Raw genomic sequence first — 24,521 nt, 5'->3', positions numbered from 1 at the left:
TGGAGGAATACAGTGAATTAACCACATCTTTGTATGCAAAGTCTTATACTTGCAATAATTAGCATTCAGACAGTGGTGTGCATGTGCTGTGTGTCTCACCTTGAAAGAGTATTCATAGTGGGCCTGGTGGTCAGTCAGTCAGAGGGGTGTTCGGGGCAGGATCGATTGATCTCAAACCATGAGTCTATACAGCTGGAGATACACAGAGACATTAAGTTAGTTTGTCAAAAGACAAGCTGCAAATACAGATGACACTTAGGAAAAACATTTGACTCAGTTGACTCATCAAAGGTCAGTCATCAGGGCTAATAAAAAGTCATAGTCAAAATAATAATAACAGAGGGAATAATAAAAATAAAATCAATAGACATTTGATAAAGACATAAGAACTGAATTATACTGTAGTCTTAATTGGTTTCAGTACCACAGAGGATTGTTGCTAAAGTAACACGTAGGCATGTTGGAAGGCCTCCATGCACTCCCACATTAGTAGAACATACACAATAGTGTATACAGCATGTAAATGAGACTCAGAGGGAAACATAACAGCAGTGTTACACCACTATATACTGTTGGGTGGTTTTATGTAAAGCAAAAGATCTGATTTTTAAAGCATGTAAAATCTTTATCTGCAAAGTAATTAACTACATAGCTGACTGATATATGGGGTTTAGTAAAAAATGCTATTATATACATTATCTAAGGTGGGTTGAAATCAAGGACAACTGGACTTGGTTGAAAATACTCAAAGATGTTTCGCCTTTCATCCAAGAGGCTTCTCCAGTTCTGACTTCACAGCAGGGAGGCCCAGCTATTTAACCTCTGTGGGATCGTTATCAAGGTGTTGGATACCCGCTTGATTTGTTAGTTCTCTAACACGGGAGTGTGGCGTCAGAAAACAAACTCAGAGTTGTTGCAAAGTAAACAGCGACATGCACAGTACAGGTGTAGGCAGATGAGTGTTATTTGCACAGTACAGAATATTTTAATAAAAATATGATGTCAAAAACCCAGTCAGCAGCATTGTGTTTCTGCTTTGCAAGACCCAATCAGTAGGGCTGTAAATATCGATTATTTTTTAAGTCGATTAATCTAACGACTAATTTTGTTTACTCTAAAGAAAGAAAAGTTGCCTATTACTCAGTTAACATAACAATTTATCCAAAATAAATATCAAAAACATGTCTAATCAATAAATCTATATTTTATTCAATCATCCTGATGAAGCACATTGGAATAATGACAATAACAAGCAAATCTTAAAATGAATCAAATTTCCACGTCACTGATGTGTTGTGATAACAACAATAACAGATATTAATTAGGGTACTTCACTTAAAATTTTAAATGTTTCTGACATGGATTCATTTCAATATTAAGTGATGCAGTATGATAATAAAATATATTCCTCATTTCGAGGTACCTAGGATATTAATGCTAATGCTAATGCTAATGTGAATGCAAATTGTAATTGCAGTTACAACTTACCCATCATACATAAGTGAAATTCAATCAGTCTTAACCCGCAACATTACATTGACTGTCAGAAACTTGTAGTTTAGAAAGAAGTACAAAATGTCTCTCTAGAGTTTTGTGAAGTAGAAATATAAAGTCACAGAAAATGTAAAGTAAAATAAAACAGTTCTATGGCTGTGCCTTTTTCAACTGATTTCAACTGTTTTTTGAAACAAGGTATCCTCTAAAAGCCACTTTTGCATTGCAACCCCATAATATTCCGGTTTTATTGTAAAGTGTCTTTGAGTATCTTGAAAAGCGATAAAGAAATAAAATGTATTATAATCATTATTAATACAGGATACTACTGCTAATGTGGTGCAAATATAAATCATAACAGACTCAAACATGTGTGGAATCCAGTCAGTCTTTTCCGTAAAGTAACTCTAACTGTTAGATAAGCTGGGTTTAGTAAACAGTACATCATTTCCCTCTGAAATGTGGTGGAATAGTAATATAAAGTAGCCAAGTAAAGTACCTAAAATACAATGGGTGGGATTTTGTTTTCAAAGTTTTCAAAGCAGACAAAGCCATCCAACATGTTTGGAAGAACCTCTGCAAACCTCATTTACATTGGAACCAAGAATATTAATGCTGGCTTTCAAATACTAATTCTAATAAAAACATATCCTCATACATGGGTGCATGATCAATCCATATTACTCTGCAATGTGTAGTAAATTGTAGTAAAAAGTACATTATTTCCCTCTGAAATGTGGTGAAGCAGAAATAAAAATAAAAAGCAGCATAAATGGATGTGACTGTGATTTCAAGGCAAGTATTTTTTAAGCCCAGTGCTTTAGTAATTATACTGCCCATAAACCTGAACTCATAAGCTTACAGTAAACTCATACTTACACAATGAAGCTATGTCTAAATGCACAACACTGTTTAAGTCCTTCAAACATTATTTCTAGTTTGTGTTGACAGATTTGAGCTTAAAGGTACAGAGTGAGCTTAAAGACACGTAAGACGATCACCTAAAATTGGAAACCTCTATTAGAGCTGTCTGGGCTTATGTTAAATATATAAAATATATTAAAGGGAAATTGGCCAAATTGCTTCATGCTAAAAAAAACAAAAACAAAAAACAGGAAGAGGGTGCTATTTATACATAGCAAGCAGGGTTTTCAGGTGATGCATATGAAACAATCTTTTTAGTGTGTTTAGTGTGTTTAGTGTGTGCAGTCTGCTCTCATTTGTTTATGGTAATTATCCAAAGCTGTCACAGTTAATCTGACAGTGATGTATCGATGTTTAGAAATGCTACACGCAGCACCTTCATTCCCAGTGATATAATATGAATAACCCCTAAATCAAAGGCAACAAGTACTGTTCATATTTAAGGAATGTTTTTATTGGAGTGCAGTAAGTGGATTTAATTAGAAGAAGTGCAAAATGATATAACGGGCAGTGATTCAAATCTCTTGGTGTGTGTGTGTGTGTGTGTGTGTGTGTGTGTGTGTGTGTGTGTGTGTGTGTCACCTTTTGTGGTAGATGCAGAGGCACGGCAGTCTGGCTATGGTGTCCCCTTGCTGCAGTTCCTCTAGACATATCACACACTCACCGGCATCCCTCGCCAACACATCATCTAAAGTGGCAGGCGCACATGCGCGCGCGCACACACACACACACACACACACAGGGCAGAACGTGTATCAGTATTCACCAGACAGCCACAATTTCAGACTCCAACAGAATATCAAACACAGCAGAGAGCAGTAAGGAGAGCAGGTTGGTGCATTACACAAAGTAGATATAGTGGGTAGATTTTGCTAGTATCGATGAAAATGCACAAGGAGTTTCAAGATGAATTAGGAGCCTGGAGTCTGTTTCCACTGTAGAAAAATAACAGCGTCCATCACATGGAAATTCACCACTGGATATTTTTATTTCCAAAAATCTACTTACTGTAATGAATGCAGCCTCTTAAAAGTCTTGAATAGTCTATGTACAGTATAAGGCTATATAATATCTAAAATACAGTTTACAGGATAACTATTTATTACATGTTTAACAGTTGAAAACTGAAACAGTTGAAACTCTCTGGGTGTGGTTTAATCAGACTTGACTGACAGTAACCGAACAACCCTCAAACTGTCATCGGACTCAGATTTAAATGTTGTTAAATCCTGATTGGTGCAGAAGTACATGACATCAACCTTTTGTATTTGAGAAAAACAGAAATGCAAAAAAAGTCAACTGACCAAAATTGTTTTAAATTGTTTTAATTCAGAGAGAAAGAAGCTGACTAAGGAAGTGAGTCTTCAAGGCCTTTGAACACAGACAGCTTTCAAAATTGCTGCTTTAGGGAAAAGTGGACCATATATATATATATATATATATATATATTGCACTTACATGTACAGCATATCAATAAAAATCATATATAAATCAGTTCACCAGTACACATGCAATATGCCAACCAATGCAGACGTATAACAATAAAAAATACCAAAGTTCTTAAGTTTAGAAAATATATACACCCTACACCTAAAATAGAAATGAAAATATATACTAAAGGAACAAATAAATTAATGAAAAGCAAATAAATATTACTTGTGTAACAGACTGCTTGTTAGTTGTAGCTAACTTGGGGGCTAACCTCTGAACCTCTGTGTTACATTCAGCTGCTGGCACCAGAGTGAAAGGCCTGTACAGTTCAATTATTTGCTGTATTTCGGTGGTAGGTGGCATGAAGTGTATGAAGGAACAAATTCATAAACAAACATAACAATATATATAAAACTGTTGGTTAGACAGCTATAGGGATGGGTATCGCTACTCGATACCTTTATGGTATCTCCTGAAACAGTAGGCCTACAGTAGCCCAGTTCGAGAAGAATCGATCGTCTCCATTCAAACCAGTACTTCAGTCGATACTTTTTGTAACCAGATCCCAGCAAATAATTACTATTTGTATGGTTTTGCTTGCAGCAAAACACGCAAGCAACACACCGAAAGAAAGAGAAGAGCATGCCTTTTTTCCCTTATGTGCCTGCATCATAAACTGTATTAAAAAAGGCCTGCACGCACCGAGTCCACGCTGATTTTAACAGCCGCTCACATGGCTGCGGTCTCAGGCATGTTTGTCACTGTTGCAAGTTTATCACCACAAGCTTGGCTTTCCGTTGGTTTCATCTATCATTTAACACTTCCCGTACATTTTCATTTGTTATTCACATCACTTGTCACTGATCGATCGCTGCGTTCCATCACATGCAGATTCTCTTTTCCTCTGTTTGTGTCTTTAGTGTAGTTAAGTGACTTGTTTAAACAGACTCCTTTTATACTTACAACACTAAACCTAAAAACCTGAAACTATAGCAGATGACATAGTACAACGTGTTATTTCTGTGGGGCACAGCTACAAAGACTCTGCAGCCAGCTGCTGCTCCGGTTTGATATTGGCTGGTTGGTAAGGCAGAAGCAGAAACCCTAGCTTCTAATCCACAGTGAGTCAATTCAGAGCTGAGCTGGTCGCAGCTCATCACCAAATATCAGCTTGTTTCTTTTTTTTCTTGTCATCTTTGTTGCTGAACTGACTTGGCATATTTTATTGCAAGTTTTTTTCCTTCTTTGACTGCTCATTACTCATTACTTTTCTCTTTGTCTGCTCACTCATGGTAGGTATTCAATTCGATTCAAAATGCTTTATTTCTCCCTTAAAGCCCATTATTTAAGGTGAGCTGGTTTGCAAGCATAAAACCACGCAAAACAATTCATTCACACAATATACACAACACAATAACACATACAAATCTGAGTGTAAAGATTTAAGAAAAGTGATGACCAACAGTTTCCAAGACCATAAAGGCAAATTTTATCAGTGCACAGACAGCGTTCACTGACCATCACTTTAATTAAGGATTTTCACAAGCCTTTCGGCTTCTGCAATAAAACCAAACATCCTTATATTGGTTTTACATGCAGGTAATGTAAAAAGCAATTATGGAATTAGCTTGAAGAATTCATAAAGAATATGTGTGAGGTCACTGATAATCATATTTACCTTCTTAAGGACATGTTCAGTATTATGTGAGAAAGAGACCTGTGGTTTACCAATAGTTTTGGAGCTGAGGTTAATGACACCTTGTAATTAATTTTGACAAAGGAATGTAAAGCAGCTGTCATTTGGTAAAATGATCATTTCTGTGGGCATGGATACATTTAAATCTAATCTAATGATCTATAGCTGTATGGGCCCATGTGATTTATCTGACTAAGAGGAGATGGAAGAACACTGTCATCAACACATTTCACAATATGGAGATATTTGTATTTATTATGTCAATCATCTGTATATAAGATAAAAGAATAAGGGAGAACAAGGATACAGCCCTGGAAGCTGGTAGGACAAAGGGATTTGAATGCTAGACCATTTATGACCTCTAAGTTCTGTTGGTGACAGAAAACTGATAATCCATCTGATGAGTTGATGATCTAGCAGTGATCTATACACACCAGGACACACATGCACCCATGATGAGATGGGATACATATTCTGCTGCTTGTTTTCTATTCCACTAATTGACAGTTGGTGGCGGTAACGCAAGAAACATAGAAATGTGCCTTACAAGGCAGTAAAGAAAACTGCCAGCTAATAAACAGGGTGTAAACAATGTGGGAATTAAAGAATTCAAAGAATCGAATTACTATGGCAAGCCATTTTCAAATTTATTCCATAAAACTTACTAGTCGCTATTTTAAAGCTACTATGACTTATTTACTAGTTACTAGTAACTATTCCATTAGCTACTAGAAACTATTCCGGTTTTACTAGTAACAACTGATTAGATCAAAGACTATTAAACTATTAAAGACTATTAGCAATTAAAAAAAACAGAGTCGGATCTTTCACTCATGTCTCGAGTGTTGCATAGTTTTCCCACCAGAGGGCGCTCTGCAACTCCCCTGATAACCTGGCTGCACCACAACACAATCAGCTGACCGGAGTCTACAGGAGAATGCACAAACAGGAAGGGAGAGTGGAGAGTGGTTGTGTTACCGGCGAGTTGGTCATTTGTTATAAAAATGGCCCGCATCACTTCTCCTCTCCTGAAAACATTCATAACCATACTTGCTAACCCTCCCGTTTGTCACAGACCTCTCCCGGGTCAAAGCAGTATGTCTAATGTTACAGTAGGTGAGTGGTGGAGGCTACGCTGTTGACAAATGTGATTGTCAATTTATTTCTGAAACAATGGTCCAGTTCTAGTGAACAGTCCTTTCATTTCTATCTAGTTCATCACTTCAAAATATTTAGCACATTGCTAAATTAGCTTCCTCACAAAGCTAGCTAATGCCATGTTTATCAGTGGAAGAGCGCTAACGTTAATGAGCAGTTAAACTATAGTGTTTCTAAATATAATCTAAATATATCTGCGAGTCGCTTGTCTGTAGTTACAGTCGGTACATTGGAAACGATTAAACCAGAGGGGACATGTAAATAAACGTGAGCTGAACAAGTATCTAAAACAGCTTCCTGCCATACAAAGCTATCTGGCTCCTCTTTCAAATGTGCAACGTGTGATATCCATAGGTGAAATCTCAAATTTGAAGGTCCTTTTGTAGACAGTCATGTAGTATTAGATGCATTCAAGAGCAGTGTTTCTCTGGCTCACTGTATCATAAACGGTGGTTGAAAAAATTGTGAATCTTTGGATAGAATTAAAGAGTGCTGGTAATGGGATAAATGTGAATATGCTACACTGACAATAGTCCTTGTGGCAGATTATGAGGTAATAACTACATGACAAATAATATATTGCCCATCTGGGAGAGCCCTGTTTCTCATTATAATGTAATATAATAATTGTAATGACATGATAAATATATATTATTATTATTGTTAGTACTAGTAGTAGTATATTAGTATTATATCATTTATAGCTTCTGTTTGGCAGCCCCACACAATTGGCGACATACACTATTTCTTTTAATGTTCATTAGTTGTAGTACTCTATAGTTTACAATGAATCTTTAAATATTTTTGTAGTTTTGACTCTTATTTATCAAAACTTTAATATATTTTTTGTTGTACTACTGTGTACTCATTTGTGCATTTTGTTATGTTATCTTGGTGAGGTCTCATAACAACAAATGTTAGGAATTATCTTTGTTCATGTTGTTTGTTACTGAAAAGAAGGGGGAAAAAATAATATCGGCATGTCGGATATTAAAATCCTCAAATATTGAAATCGGTATCATTAATCACTTCCCTCTTGTGTGTTTAAGACTGTGTCATCCCGCTGTTTAGTGTTAGTCGTCTCGTATATTGTCAAGGGTTGCTGTTGCCTCTTGTGTTCTCTTCCCGTGTTTCTTGACTTCTTTTCGGATTTATGGACTTATTATTTATGGAGATTATTACCTGTGCCTTTTGGATTTGGTTTCTGCCTGCCTCCTTGTCATTAGTTCTGCAGGAATTTGGTCAAGAGATGAAAAGTCAAAAGATCACCAGAGTTTTACAATTAATCTTATTAGGGGACATGGATACCAAAGACACAGAAAAAGAAATGTGAACCTCATGGTGGCACTAGAAGAAATGTCAGGGGATCACCAAAGTTGTTAGCATTCATCGGGACAATTAAATTTATTGACAATGATTTTTTCAGCTATTTCAGTCTGGTCAAAGGTGGACCAACACGCCAACATTGCCATCACTGGAGCCACGCAGCTTGTATTGCTAAAATTCACAGTAAACTATGTCATAATTGTTTGTAATTGTGAAAAAGGGTCTGTTTTTACAGTGTTTAGAATAATAACCTGTATCTGCAAAAAGATCACTGTCATATGAAGTACAGCCTAATGAAATTGTAATAAAGTGACAGAATTACAGCACTTGAATAAATGCATGCTTTACAACCCAACTGGATAGATGTTCAATCACTATTGCACTGCCACAGAGGGAACCAACATTAACATTTATTCATATGAAAATGTCACACATTATTGCCTTGATACAAAATAAATCCTCTTTTTGGGGCCAATAAGAAGAGGGGGTAGACTGTGAGATGGAATAAGAGACAGAACACATATGCTCTGACTGCAAATCAGCTTAGTTCCTCAACAAACTCCCATAACCCCTCTCTCCTCCTCCCTCTCTCCTTCCTCTCTCTATCTTTCTCTGCTCTTTTGACCCCCCTCCTTTATTCTAGTGTTCACTGTAGCACATCCCTCTATCCCTCTGTCCTCCGTCAACCCCCTGAAAACACCCAGCAACTCTCCAACAGAGCTCTCCGGATTAAATTGCAGGAATCTACATACACTGTCTGATAACAACACAGCAGCTCTACTCCTCCTCTTCCTCTTCCTCAAATATCCGTAGCATTCAAATCCAAGCAGGAAACGCTCAGAGATTATTCAACTCCCAAAAAGTCCGCATCCCGTTTGACGGCGAGTGCAAAGTGTATTAAATCTAAAGTCAACATCTGACCCCAGCTTTAATAATCAAGTGAAGAGTGTTGTTGATGCTTGTTTCCTTCACCCGTGAAATCTTTAAAAAATGAGGTCATGGATAAAGTTAGAGCCCTAACTCATCATTGTCCCGCCTCAGCCAAAACTCTCTACATCGATTGCAATGCAAAATGCAGCTGCAAGGCTTTTAACTGGATCAGATAGGAGCATGTCACTGCTGTTTTAACTAACCTCCACTGACTCCCGATGAATTCTAGAGCTGATTAGGAAATTTTACTGTTCATTTATGAAGCCTGTCCTGATCTTGAAGATACATAAGGGAGCTTTTGGCTGCTTATGTACTAGCATGTGACTCGATATCCAGTTTTTTGGACCTGAAACTAGGTCACTGCAGTACAACATTCTGTACAATACTAAGGAATAGTCTTAAAGTGTAGTGGTCACTGAGTATCTGCAATGCTCATATGAAAGTGTTGAAGATAACTAACAATATAGTGGTCCTCCAAATAAAAGCACAAAATATGTTGTTGGTCCATGCCCACTAGAACAGCACAACAACCGGAGACTGCAACTTGTAAAGAGCGATTTTTAGCCCGATTTGCCGCTCGCCGAGCTTGACGACCGTCAGGCTGTGAACGTGGGGAAATCAGCGGTCGACTGGTGGTCGCCAGTTGTTATATGTGAACTACACGACGCATCAAAACGGCACTCCGACACATATCTGACACATCGCCGACGTCTGCCAGATATCTGCCAAATCTGCCAAATATCTAGAAGAGTCAGCCAACTCGACATCTTCATCCAGCCAATGAGAGCAGGCAGCTACTTTTTCACCGCAAAACACTTTTTACTCACCTCCAGCTCTCTCCGTAGCTCAGACAACACCTGCTACCTGCGTGTGCTAATCCATTCTGTAACCCATATGTTTTGTCTTTATATTTGCAATCTTTATAATAACAGACAAGAGCTGTTTCATGGCCACGGAGGCCAAGTTAGCATTGGAAATAACAATGTATCCTGAGGGGACCATGAACTTACACAATACACAATTTGATGGCTATCCGGTCAAGATCAAGATGACTGAGGAAGTGTGTTTGAAGGCTTTTATTGTTTGAAGCATGTGGATTTGAAACTGGCCAAATAGCAGGTGTGTCTTCAATCCTGAAAGAGTGTCATTCCACGTTAGACTAGTTCACTAAGCGTTGGTGGTCCAGTGGTAGGATTCTCACCGCCACAGAGGCCAAGTGAGAATTCCACCAGAAACCCTTACAGGTTAGCTTTTTCAAGCATCAGTGGTTCAGTGATAGAATTCTTGCCTGCCACGCTGGAGGTCTGGGCTCAACTCCTGGCCAATGCAGAGTCAGTTTTAACCTTGTCACATATCAGCAGAAAGTACTTAGCTGTGAAGGATACCGTAATGGAAAACTTGTACATACATCAACTACTGATTGCAGATTCCTTCATTCATCTGAAAGCGTGTCAGACCAAACTTGACTTGTTCATTAGCAGTGGAAATTACAATTTATCCTGAGGGGAAAGTGAATGTGTGCGCCAAACTTCATGACAATACATCCAGTAGTTGTTGAGACACTCAATTCATTTGTGGCACTTTCTGCAGTCATTCTTCTTGGAAGGGCAGCCTCAGATTTTTCTATTCTTACAGTCTATCTTGAAGCTTGTGTTGGAGAAAAGTTAATGGGGTAACTGAAATCAAAAGTGTTTATCCATTGGGAGCATGAACATGCTCAGCAAGCTTCATGATGGGGACATTATCATGGTTTAATCTGCATCTGGCTTTTTAGCAGCTAAATGTTCCACTATGTTCACCATCTAGTCGCTAACTATCTCACGTCTGTACCTGTCCCTGTCGACCGATGCTGTCAAGGTAATGTCCAGAGCATTTAGCCGAGCTTTTTCACTGAAAACAGCGGCATGTTGCTGCTTGAAGTGACGCTAATGAGAGTGGTAAAGTGAAAAGTTGCAATTTTCTGCACAAGAGGAACATTTTATGGAGTGTTTCCGAGGGTGAACATAAAAATGGTTCACCCTCTGGGGAGCATGGCTGTGCTGAAAGAAAGTTTCATGGCAATCTTAGCCTCCTCTAGGTACTCGGAGAAAGGACAGAAGGTCATCAAAGTCATTTGGTTTTATCCTCTGGGAACCATGAAAATGTTAAATGTTATAGCAGTGTGACAGTAGTTGCCAAGATATCCTTCTCTGGATAAAGTGTTGAAACTGACAAATTTACAGACGGACAGATGGATGGACTGACTGACATTTACATCCTTAGGCATACGTAACCAATGAGAATATGATCAGAATCTGAAGAAATGGCATAAGACAAGTATAAATCTGTGTGTGTGTGTGCTCTCAGGTCTTGCTGACTTTCCCCGTTCCCTCAATCATCAGCCCTCTCCTCACTTGCCCCTGTTTCCCTCTTGACTTTCAGCTGTCTCTCCCCATTGCTGGCTTGCCAAAAGACATTTGGCAACCAACACCTTCACATCAATTATGAGTTAGAGGAGTCGCTCTTTGCCTCTCTGAATCACAGCACTCAATTCCCTTTTTCTTGTATCTTTCTGTGCCCTGCGGTGACCTGAGCTGCAAGAGGCAAACTGCATGTCTCTTTACCTTTATCTCTCTAACACATGCACTTTCTTGCTTTCTGTGTCTCCATACCAGCCCCCTTGCTTCTGTGTGTGGCCCCCTCTCCCTCTCTCTGTGCATGTGGGCTATATTTAGTGGGAGGCATTAAAATATCATCATGCAAAGTCAAAGCCCAGAAAAGATCCAGTGGTCAGCTCACGTGGACTCAGTGTGCTACCTATAACCCTCACCTGCTTCACATAAACTAATGCGCGGTATGCCTGCATCAACACATAGACACACACAGTAGGCAAGCAGAGAGACCCACAAAACTGGTTTGTGTCTGTTCATTCAGAGCAGCAAAGATGGAACATTTAGCATCATTTGTGAAATAATTTCCCCTAGTTGATTTTGGTATGCAGTGAAAATGTCAGGAGTCTCTCAGCATCTCCATCCTATGTAAATGTGCTGTTTTTAGTATTTAACCACACCACACAGATAAAATAATAAATTGTTTAGAGCAGTGGTTTACAATTTCTTGAAGGACTATAACAGTCAAATAGCAGAGTAGCCTACTCGGGGGGATTTAGGCTCCATCCACATACTGAATTTTGCTACGTTTGCACCTCCCGTCCAGACTAAAACGGAGAAGTCTGAAAACACTGCCGACACTGTTTTTTGTTTTAAAACTCTGGAGAGCATTTTAAGTGGGGACGGGCAAAAACGGAGGACTTTAGAAACGATGACGCAGACGCTCACACTTGGCTCTCTGATTGGGTCTTATTAGTCATGCAAAGCAGAAACAGGATGCTGCTGACAGAGTTTCTGATTTGGTATTTTTATTAAAATATTCTGTACCGTGCAAATAACACTTACAGTCTACACTTGTACTGAGCATGTAGCCGTATTTACTTTTGACGACTCCCAGTCTGGTTTCCGCATCACAGCAGCTTTTAACTCCCGTGTTACATTCAGTAACAGTCCCAGCTCGTTATTGGTCCATGCAAAAAAATCTGATGTGGTTCTTCATCTCTAGTACTTTATTCTTTTGCCAAATCTTCTGTAACTACAGAATAGACCATCTACTTCATGTTTACACCGGCACGCGCATGCCCAGTGTATGTGAACGACCACCAGATGGGCGTTTTCAGTCGTTTGTATAGATGGAGATCAACTCTGATACGCAGCTAAAACGCTGGCGGGGACGGAGATCGTATTTGTTTCGTAGTATGGATGGGGCCTTAGCACTTCCACAATGCTGCACGGTGTGAAAGACAGACTGTAAAAAGTGAAAATGAATGCAGCAGAGGCTGAGACTGCATCCTACAATTCCGGTAATGTATATTACAGCTAAGAAATTGGGAAAATCATTTTAGGAGAGAGCGTTGGTGAGTTTTGTGGATATGGATGAAACCAGGTTACGATGATGCACTGTTGCACATGTATATTTTCATGGGAAAAATGTCTGTAGTTTGTTCTGTGCCCACAAACTACTCATCGTTTAACTTTGTTAAAATCATGAATCAATTCCTGACTGCAAATGCTGTTGTCTTGGAATTTGGAAAGTAAAAGAAAACACAGAAGCAAGTGATTTTCATACTATAGTGAAATTAAGCAGGGGCTGACAGAAAGACAAACTATATGTAAAACGTGTATGAACATAAACTATACTAAATGTAAGTTAAACACCACTGTGGCTCTGTAATACACTGTAATACACTGCATTAACATTCAGCAGACAAGTAGTGCATGTATGCAGATGGCTTTAAGCTAAAATCTGTTGGGCTAAATTCCCACAAAGTCAGTCCTTTAAGAGTCTGATTAAATTCCTGCATCTATTGTACAGTAAATGTGTGTATGTGTAACGACCTTGCTCAGAGATGTGCTGATGTGCGACAGTCAGTAGGCCCAGGTGATTGACAAGAGACCCCTGAGAATGCTGGGAAACGAGATAAGCTCTGCAGCTCGGCCCGTTTTGTGGGTCTCAAAAACCCAAGAGAACAGAGAGAGAGAGAGAGAGAGAGAGAGAGGGAAAAAAGACAGAGAGAAATTACAGAGAGATTACACAGCGGGAACAGAGCCGGACAGACAAGCAGACTCACGTAGAGGAGAGAAGGACAGAGGGAGAACGAGAGAGAGTAATTTGCTGGAAATAAAGAGTGACAGGACAGACAGAGCCTTAGAAAAAGAGAGGAATTATAGGAGTCTTTCTCCTTTTACCCTCTCTCCTCTCATCCGTTATCAGCCATCGGGGCACTCCATCACTCTGGATCCCATCTTCCTTAAGACAGTTTCACTCTCCTCTCTCAGTCTCTGTCACTCAGTCTTCTTTCGCCTCACAGTCTGAATTCAGCTGCCAGCTTGAAACTTACATGATTTTTTTTACTGCCCTGGCCTTGTGGGCCTTTAGTTGACCGCTATTTGTGGAGCTGTAAAATTACTTTTTCTCCTCTCCCTCCCTCTAACAACTTTACATGATTGCGTCTGTGTGGTTACATGATCAGCATCCCCAGAAACAACACCGCCCCCACAATGCAGACACATACGCAAACAAACACAGACTTCTTCAAGGTGACCTTCAGGCTCCAGATCAGACATACATGTGCACAGTCTTGAGTCAAACAAGTAACTGTCAATCACCCACTTGCTCCGGGCAATGAACAGACATGACTGCTGTCAATCCTGTGTCTCCAAGCAGCCAGGAGTGGCAGCCCAGGCCATAATTAAAAGAGCAGCCTGCTCAAGATATTCAACAGTAGACTGGAAGGTAGACAGTGTGTCTGCAGCTGTATCTAAATCTAAAATCTATATAAATCTTTGGCGGCTGTGGCTCAGGAGGTAGAGCAGGTTGCCCATTAATCAAAAGGTTGGTGGTTCAATCCCTGGCTCCTCCAGGCTGCATGTCAAAATACCCTTGGGTAAGCTACTGAACCCCTGGTGGCTGTTCCACCAGTGTGTGTGAAAAGTGAATGCAGATGTAGAGTGAAAATGCTTTAAGTGGTCAAAAAGACTAGAAAGGTGCTATATGGAGCATTTACATATTACTGACATATTTTGCACTTTATGTACATTTTTATTTCATTCATAAATAGCTCTGAGTGTCACTATGGACACAGAGTAACAATAAACACGAATGATGTTAGGACCTTATGGGTCTTATAAGTCAGCAGCAACTCGCATCATCCTTCCAGGTCTTATTGGTGGTATGACCAATTGGCTTCTAAAAAGGCTCAAATTTGGATCATTATTTTCTATACTAAAGCTGAGACGGACTGACAGACTCAACAATTAAACAGGCATCAAACAGGGATGTAGCATTTAAATATTCTAAATAAAATGAATATTTCTCAGGCAGTTTATGTCCATTATCAGGATCAGAGCGCATCATTTTTTGAACGTTTGCATGCTTCAAACCACAGCCACCTTTCCGTGCCCTGATGATAACTGGTGGCCCAGGACAAGCAATTTGAACACATCACCCCAGGCTCTGAGAAAGCGGGATGGGCATTTTTTTCACCTGTTTGTTACGTTTGCATTTTTCAACAAATAGTTTTTGTTCAATTAAATCATTTCCTGTCCATACTGACTGTGAAGAGATCTCTTCCTAATGCGGTTACTAATGCAATTACAGTGGGATGTGCAATACTACCTAACAACCCGTAGCTATCAGCTATATTGAATTAGTGGTAGTATTAGTTCAAATGTTTTAATGTACACGATGTATCATATACCCAAACATCTGCTGTATTCCTTCACTACAACTGACAGCAGGCATCACTTCCCCAAAACATTAAACACACTTATGTGGGTAATAAATTAGCGCTCATGAAAACGAATCAGTCAACTGGTGGTTGAATAACATAGAGAAAGAGAGACGGGCAGCATGGAGAAAGAGTGAGAGATGAGCTAAGAGAGCACCACAGAGCAGCACTACAGACAATCAATAAAGAAAAATAAAAGACCCTGACATGCCTGGGCCCCACAGCCCCACCCAACACTGTTACAATGGCTTTTCTTTTGACGTCACATGGAAACCCAGTGAGACCACGATGAGCACTGATCTTCGAGGTTATTGATGGCAAACTTTATTTGTATGATGACACACTAAGCACAATCTTAAAATGCTACTTTACATTCTAAAATTAAACCGCAAGCTTCTGAACTCAGACTTTTGTCAAGTAATGTGTGTTAAAAGCTTTGGGGTCAGCATATTAAGGCTGTTTCTGTCATTTTTGGCAGTCATCCCAGCTGATTCATTTGTGAAATACTGTAGTACTGAGGAAAATTCAAACTGTTGGAGAGACACAATTGCCATAAATTCTGGAATCTGGAATATGCAATGATTTGCTTAGTAAAGTAAACTGTGCAGCACTATTGATGCATTCAAATCTGCTGGTGTATCATTCTTCTGTTCTCCTTCTCATCCTCCCAGCCTGAAAACTAGCAGGGGACTTCCTTGTGTTGATTGTCTCTTTATTTGCACTAATTGCTGTGGTTCTTTGGACGAAGTTTCTTTAGGTGGTATTCAGCCATGATTCTGAATCATTCACTACTAATGTCATCAATCCATTTTTTTTATTTGTTATATAACCTACTTGTGTCACTTATATTAAAGAGAAGAGGTCATCTCCTCTATGTAATATGTAAGAGGCTGAGACTTTCTAAGACTTGGATTCAGGCTTAAATATTAAACAAACTATATTTCTGTAGATTGTTCCAGTGGAAAATGTAATTGATAAGTGATAATAAAAAAACATGGACACACTAATTATCAATATAATGCTACCCCTGGTAAACCATTGGCTCTGAATAATCTCTAATAACATTTGAACAGCATGTCATCTTAACCAGGTTTTAAAAATGACAGTTTTTTGTGTTTGCATTCAACAACTGCAGATCTCAAAAGGTTTTGATAGCACTGCTAGCAACTCATGGGAGCTGTAGTTGTTAAATGCTAACTAACAAATGATGGGTTTATCTGATTAAACTGACAAAGCGGTCAGTTTTTACTGTCATGTGCAGTGGACACCAATTCTTCTTATCACCAGAATCATATTTCTATTTGAGCTTTTCTTCAAAAGATCCTTTCAGAGCTAAGAGCTAATGTCAGTAGAACAGATGCTAACACAGTTTCATTCAGAGGATTCTTTTTTTGCAGCAAGTCAGAATTAAATGAAACATAAACACAATAAGACAATGCAAGACATTAAAAGTTCTGGTACTATGAACCTTTAAAATAAAAGGTATATGATAAAATCAAGGAAAACAGCAACACGAATAATAAAGATATTAGACAGTATTATATAGACATATATAGACAGTATTGCTAAGCTGTTTGAGGCAGTTTATAATGTATTAGTATTTAGAACATTTTGCAATTAAGAGCACTTATTGTTAAGTGGAGTAGAATTTTGTCTCTCTATAAAATGGCAAGGTGGTCATTTATTGATCAGAAAATGTGACACATTTGTTTTAAGGTTGCTTTCACAGCTTTCATTTCATATGACTAACAAATCAAGAGCTGTAGACTTTAAATTAGTCATATGGTTGCATGGACCCACAGAGGAAACTCTCCTTCTGCTGAGCACTCTGCTGAGCCTTATGTTTATGTATCTTCACTAGTGTCATAGCATGCAGCAGCAGAACTGATTGTGAATATTATTAGTCGGGATTCCAACAAGACCACCTTCTCAGGGGCTCTTGGTTTTCACAGCAGCTTAAATGAGCCATCTATCCCAGAGTTCATCTGAAGCATATCCAACAGTACAACACTATGGCAACTAATGCTACCTCTGTCTCTACTGTAGGGTTACGGTTAGGGCTTCTTCTGGAGTGAGACCAGTAGCTTGCTGCTCCAGTAGATGGAAACCAAATGCTAAAAAGACACAGACATCTCAGAAGGGACCACTAACATCTTGTGAAACTAAACAGGTTACATGTTCCAGCAGGGGTTGATTGCCATTAGGCGTCTTGGCAGCCTCAGTTGTGTCTGTGTTTTCAAGTTTCAAGAGTGCATGACTGAATATGGCAGGTTGTGTAAACTCATTTCTATGAATTTTTATGATTTTCCTCATTTCCCCTCATTCATATTTATCATGTTTTGGAAGGACTAGCTTGACAACACGCGTCAGTATGTAGACCCACCCACCTTGTCGTGAATATTTATGAGCACAGCAGCAGTGAGAGGAGACTGGGCACAACACTGGGGGGACCAATAAACATGAAAACAGTACATCATCTTGAAGAACCCGAGCCAAAATCAGTTTGGCGTTTACTGGCACAGCAGTGAGCCTGGCTTTTCCACCCAATATCAGATCTACAGTAGCCTCCTGTCATATAAAGAGAAGGTGAGAACAGAAAGATACAAGGGCACTCCTTACCGTTGTAGGAGAGGCGAGGCTTGCTTAGACACATGATGAAGTGGACTTCCATTTCACTGGACGCCACAGACTTAGAGCAGACAGGACACTTGAATCCTAGGAAGAACAGCAGAGAACACATCAGTGAAAAATTCTAATATATTCACAGACCTCTGAAATAAACCAGCTTCATCATCATCCGTTTTTGTAAAGCACCCTTAAACCAGGGCTGCTTTTAAAATCTTTACATAAATGAAAGGTGAATAATATATTTCAGATTTAAATGATGATACATGTTTCGTGGAACAGTTTTTTGCTTGCTGAGCCACAGTGGAGGGATACATTCTGCAAAGTCCGTTTAGGAAGGAGGTCAGACTGGATGAATAAGTCTGTTTATCTCCCATTTCCAGCAGATAGTCAGTGGGTTTTTTTATGACCACAGTTTCCCCTTAACCATTTGATTATTCTAACCTTGACGACGAAGCTAAACCTAAACCTTACCAAATTGTTTTTATTCCTAAACCTAATCAAACCTTTACTATAGCAATGGTACATCATAAAATAGATTTATGTTTTAACAGTGATTTGTAAGGCTGTTGGAAGGCACAGACAAACACCGTCGTCCAGGTGTTTCTGGCTCCGGAGCTGTGGGGTCTGGATCTGTGGTTGCAGACAGACTGCTGCCCACATGCTCATCACCCGTTGCTACAATTATCATTATCATTATTAATCCTATTATTATTACTATTAATATTGCTATCAATATGAGTACTATTATTTATTTCAAACGGGCGAGGCAGATGGCTGCCCACCCTGAGTCACGGTTCTATTCAAGGTTTTTACCAGAGTACTTCCCTGCTAAGTGCATGGTGGGAAAATAATAGTATAATACAATACTATACAACATTACAGTCTAGACCTGCTCTCTATAAAAAAGTGCAATAAAATAACTTTTGCTATGAATTGGCGCTATATAAATAAAATTTAACTGAACTGAGTCTGTGTTGTTCTACAGTGCATGGACGAACATTTTGGCTGCCCACTCTTACCCACATTTTTACACAGTACCTTTCTTGTTTTTTTCATAATGTTGGAGCCGTCTCAGTATAGTTGCCTCCTGTGCAGTTGGGGCTCATTCAGCCTAACCATATTAGTTTAACACATAGCAGATAATTAAATCATCCACTGGGCCACATGAGCCGAGTTTGCACAACGCTGAAAACAGACACGACTGCTCTGTGATAGAGAGATCTTTATGATTTTAAACCACGATACACTGATGCCTGCATACACATACGTGTTCTTTATCAGAACCTTTTGGTCATCACTGATTAGATTAGAGATGCTATGGGAGGTATCTCTCTCTGGTGACAAAGCCACAATCTTGTAGTGATTATAGCAGCTACTGTGAACAGTCAGATATCTTATATGTGCTACAATCATGTGGTGGTATAATGAGATTTACATATAATCAGCAGCACTGCCAGGAGGCTTTCCCCCCAGAGAGTTTTATCTCTCACCCCCAGAGAGATAAAACTCTCTGGGGGTGTTTATGGGAGTTTTTCCTTGCACACTTTGCAGTTCTCAGGTCAGCGGTGCTACGGACTCCCGACAGTATTAGATTGGTTTATTTATGTTTTCTCTCTTGTTACTGTCTCATTTCTCTTTTTATTTTGGTTTGCAGTAAAGGGCTGTATAAAGAATTGTACTTGCACTTAAAGGGGTACTCCAGTGATTTAGTATTACACTTCCTTAAAGTTGGGGAACAACAAGAGACAGATTAAAAAGAGGAAAGTCAAAACCTGCAGCAGAGGCCGAGATAGCTTGACTTTTATTACGCAGTAAAAATCTGAGGTAAAAATCTATGGTTCCTATAATGCAGCGATTCCCAAAGTGTGGAGCCTCTAGGGGGTGCGCGACAGGAAAAATGTAATGGTGGTGTAGGTTAGGGAATGTAGTGTAACTATAACAATATCTTCATTAAATTTAAACCCGAATTGAAAACTCTCCTTTGTCAATTTAATTTAAAATCGTTATTGTTAATAGTTAGCTCACAGGAAATGGCTAGTCGCACAACTGTCTCCCACTCCCCTCCATCCCTCTCTCTGTCAGGCTGATCCACCTGCGCGGTACTTGCAATCCTCATATGGATCCTCCTTTTGTCCATGTTATCTGTTTATGAGGCTATAAAAGGGTGCGATTTGTGAAAAAACAGAGGGGAGATGTTTTGAAAGGGGTTTTTTTGTCATGAAAAAATACCTCCCTCCGCATGGTTCGGCACGCAGCTGAACTGTGGATTGATTGCAAAGTTTAACCATCACAGTATGAGAAAAAGTTTTACTGCCACGGTTACTTTTTGAAGAAATAAATAACGTTACATTGCGATGCAGAGTTTCAGTGAACAGAAGACAGATGCATGCTGAGCGACTAGTTTAAAAGCCATCACTTTTGAGAGTGTCATTGAGGGAAACCCCATAGCTGTGACTTCGGGCATCTTCACGCTGGTGAAACAGGGACACTGCGCTGCTTGTCATCATAGAAACAGATCGTCTTATTTTGATGTTAATTGCACCTTCAGTAATTTCAACACGCTGCTCACCGGAGCAAAGTGTTGATGGGCTATTATTCGCGACATGTAACCAATCAGAGCAAATAAATAAGTGAATAATAAATAAATAAGTTTTTCTAAGAAACTCCAGCTTCTTCAATGTGACGACTCTGTTTTATATCATTGTAAATTGCACATATTTTGGTTTTAGATCAAGCAATTTGATGTAACCTTAGAAGTTGATGTTTGTTATTTGTCTATTTATTTAATTAATTATTATTTTATTATACTTTAAGATTAAAACACTCTGAAAGGGTCTGTCTGCAAACACAACCAGCTGTTTCTCTCAGAAAAGTTCAACAACACTTCATTAAAAAAGCTTCAAAATCTGACATACACACGTACAGTAGTTTGTTAGGTTACACACAGACAAATTCAGTATACACAGACCCCCCCTCCACATGGCAGCTGACCCACTTTTCCCTTGGCTGCTATTTTCAGATGCTCCATAGGGACGAGCAGAAGGAGAGATTGAGGAAATGAGTGAAAAAGAGGCGCAGAAGGAAGGTGAGAGAGTTCAGGCATTTGAGGAGAAATGAAGGGTTATGATGATACATGGTCCAGCAGGACTCTAGCTGTGCAGTCAGGGAGGTGTGTGTGTGTGTGTGTGTGTGCATGTGTGTGCATTTGCCTTCAACTTCAGCCAAGCACCACAAATCCTTGAGGACTTTTCATAATCAAGGAGTGTGTAAGGTCAGATAGGGACAAAAATAAATCATAGGCCTGGATCATAAATGAATTATAGCGGTGCCTATGTGATAGTGTGTGTGTTGTGAAAGAGCACAACCATGCACACCACACCGTGTATTTGATCAACTTGTGTTTCGGTGTTTCCACGCGCTGCCTCTGTCCACGCGCTGCCTCTGTCCACGCGCTGCCTCGGTGTTTCAGCGAGGGCGGGGCTTAGCCCTTTGCGTCTCCTCCACGCACACACACGCATACACGCATACAAACACGGCGTCATATCAAAGACGGCGAGCTAGCAAGAGCTCATCACTTCAACAAACTCTCCGAAGTGAAACCACATCGGCAGATGCAAGACGTGAGCTCGTTGTAGACTTCGTGGCTGTGTGGGCGGAAATAATTAAAAATAAAAAAGTTATGTCTGGTCAGGCTTTGTAAACAGGGAGGAGCGCTGTCCATGTGAGTGTAGCCTCGCCAGACCCACTTATACTGTGTGTTCAGAAGGATATGGAGGCTGTCAAGTAATGACGAATTTGATAGAGGACAATTCACAGTACATGTGGTGCAACAATGCGTTCATTGTGAATTGTCCCCTGTTAAATAGTATTATAGTATTTTAATAACTTACTGTTGCAACACATTTATTGTGAATTGTCCACATAAATAATTGCACATACATTTGAATTTTTCTATATTGCATGATACATCAAATTAATTGATTTTGATTCAATATGTAATATTTCATATTCATCCACCACATGATTACACACTTTTTCTGATGACTAAATGTGCTTAAATTGTAAAACACGTAAGTGGAAAAATTTTATGTAATCTGGCAGCAAATTTAAACTAATTTCATAGGGCCCTATCCATGGTCTCATTGCCCAATATCTGAATTTAGCATAACCGTAGCAAGCTCCATCAGGAGACCGCAACTTTAGCAATACAAATGACGAGGTGACGAGCCTAACAGGAAAAAATGTGTGCACCGTGTCAACGACAACACCACCTATCCGTAACATGCCCACTCTGCGACACTCCTGGTTTAGGGGGGTCGACCACCACGCCTGAAAAAAATCCTAGGTGAAACACTGCAGCCCTTTCAGCACCGAGCTCTTACTGACGGCTGCTGAGGAGATTTAATGGTAAATTGGGAAATATCCAGATTTCTGTTTTTGCAGCTCAGTTCAGATGTATTAGGGAAAAGGGAGATTTTATTTTTTGTGCAGCTCTTTGTAATTTAGGCTAATAAAATGAGAGATCTCTTTACAAAAATCTTACCTTGTGTAGTTTGAAATATATATATCTAAAAAAAAGACAAATTCATTCATTGTATAAATATTTTGGTAAACAAATTGCATTTTGTTATTGAATTCTTTGTTGTATTTTACGTTGGCATAAATCAATAGATGGCTTCTTTTTGCTTTCTCTCAATGGTCTTGGTGATAGGGGACAATGACAGCATTGACATTGGCATTTACTTCTTTCTATTTGTTGTTGTCGTTTAGTATTTTTTATTATGTTTTTTATATGTATTTCCTGGCTTTAAACCAAAGTGTCCCTGTAGGACATTAAAGCTCTACTTCATTGTCTTCAACTGCTTATCGTATTTTCCTATTACAGTTTTTCTCCATTACTAACTAACACACAAAGATGTGCAGTGTAAGCAATCCTCATGAAACCATTTTGTTTATTCTTTTTTAAAAAAAGAGGTAGATTTAGATCAACACTATTGAGATTACTGAAGCTTCAACAAATTGCTAATGATAATGTCAGAGTTTAGTTTAGCTTCTTCTTTTCATTAACTTTAATTGTTTAAAATAGGATATGGATATATGTAACTAATTACAGTATGCACGGATTTAGAGTGAGCAGCTATTCAAAGCTGAAGTCTGTAACGTTGTGAAAGTTGTCATCCTCTCCAGCAGTGAGATGCTTTTTAGCTGTTTACCTTTCCCTTTTGTATTCTTGTCTCACCCAATTTCTTTTTCTCCTTTCTCATTATTTCCAACCGCTTTTGTGAGTTGCACCATTGTGCTGCCATTGTCTTGCAATGTGTGTGTCAAGCAGGTGTAAAGTTAGCCTCCATACTCATTATGTGAGTATGCCTATCCTGTCTATGCAGTTCTGACTCATAAAACTTTGAAAAACAGTATTCCACCCTGCTTTTTCTGCAGCAGCAGGAATAAAAAAAAATGTAACTGCATCTTCTGATTTTATCCCCATTTGACTGAAGCTTTTCGGCAAATCTAGACATGTTTGTAAACATATTAAATAGCCTTCTATCTGCTGGGCCCAGTCTCAAGCTTCAGCTTCTCAAAGTGTCCCATTTAACATATCTCCATTAGGTCTTTATGATTGTAATTGTATTTGACCTGTTTTGTGAATCAAACGAAACTTAAACACACAGTTCTTTGGAAGAAGCTATTTTTAGTGTGGATATCATGGCAGAGACTGCAGACGGAAGAAGACGAGGAAAAGACCATATCGGTATGGTTTTTACTTGTTGGTAGTAATAATAATAATAATAATAATAATAATAAATTTTATTTATAGGCGCCTTTCTGAACACTCAAGGTCACCTCACAAAACATAATAAAACAGTACAGCAATAATCGATAAAATTAACAACTATAATTACAGTGCATAAAATCAGGGTACAACTGGAAACAAAGATTGAGAAAGAGTGATCACGTGGGACAGGAGGTACAGTGAGGTGAATAGAAGAAGATGACCTAAGAGTACGGGTGGGTGTGGTAATATGAAGGAGGTCAGTGAGGTACCGAGGAGCGAGGTTATGAATGGCCTTGAAGGTCAGGAGCAGAGTTTTGAAATCAATGCAGTATTTAACTGGAAGCCAATGAAGCTGCTGAAGGACAGGAGTGATATGATTAATAGAAGGGGTTCTGGTGATGATACAGGCAGCAGAGTTCTGAACCAGTTGAAGCTTATGTATGGATTTGAGAGGAAGACCAGCGGGAAGAGAATTACAATAATCAATGCGTGATGTGACCAGTGTGTGAACAAGAATGGCTGTACTAGTGGGTGACAGAGATGGTCAGAGGCGATTAATGTTACGTAAATGGAAGTATGCAGACCTAGTGATATTATTAATGTGAGCCTGAAATGAAAGTGTGCTGTCGAGGATCACACCCAGACTCTTGACCTGAAGGGAGGGGGAAACTGTGCAGTTGTCAATGGTAAGAGAAAAACTGTCAGATTCAGTCAAAGTGGATTTGGTGCCAATGAGGAGAACCTCGGTTCTGTCACTGTTAAGTTTGAGGAAGTTACTAGAGAACCAGGATTCGATTTCCGTAAGGCAATCAGAGAGGGAGGTGGGTGGGAGAGATGTG

The 24,521-nt window shown here is 39.2% G+C and overlaps 1 protein-coding gene across 1 annotated transcript in view; it reads right to left on the bottom strand.

The window, feature by feature from the left end:
* znrf1 (zinc and ring finger 1) overlaps positions 1-24,521 on the bottom strand; it is a 64,288-nt gene that overhangs the window by 3,327 nt on the left and 36,440 nt on the right. The window contains exons 2-4 of the mRNA XM_038706958.1: positions 17,898-17,993; positions 3,001-3,106; positions 100-192 (exon numbers count right to left, since the gene is read on the bottom strand). Coding sequence (XP_038562886.1) covers positions 135-192; positions 3,001-3,106; positions 17,898-17,993 — 260 coding nt within the window. The 3' untranslated portion in view covers positions 100-134. The remainder of the gene's footprint in view (positions 1-99; positions 193-3,000; positions 3,107-17,897; positions 17,994-24,521) is intronic.

Source organism: Micropterus salmoides, unplaced genomic scaffold (assembly GCF_014851395.1).
Source record: "Micropterus salmoides isolate LMB-PRFRI ecotype aquatic unplaced genomic scaffold, ASM1485139v1 Ms_hic_scaffold_8, whole genome shotgun sequence".
NCBI classification, from domain to species: domain Eukaryota; kingdom Metazoa; phylum Chordata; class Actinopteri; order Centrarchiformes; family Centrarchidae; genus Micropterus; species Micropterus salmoides.
Note: the sequence above shows the minus strand (reverse complement) of the source record. Positions and strands in the feature narration are given on the sequence as shown.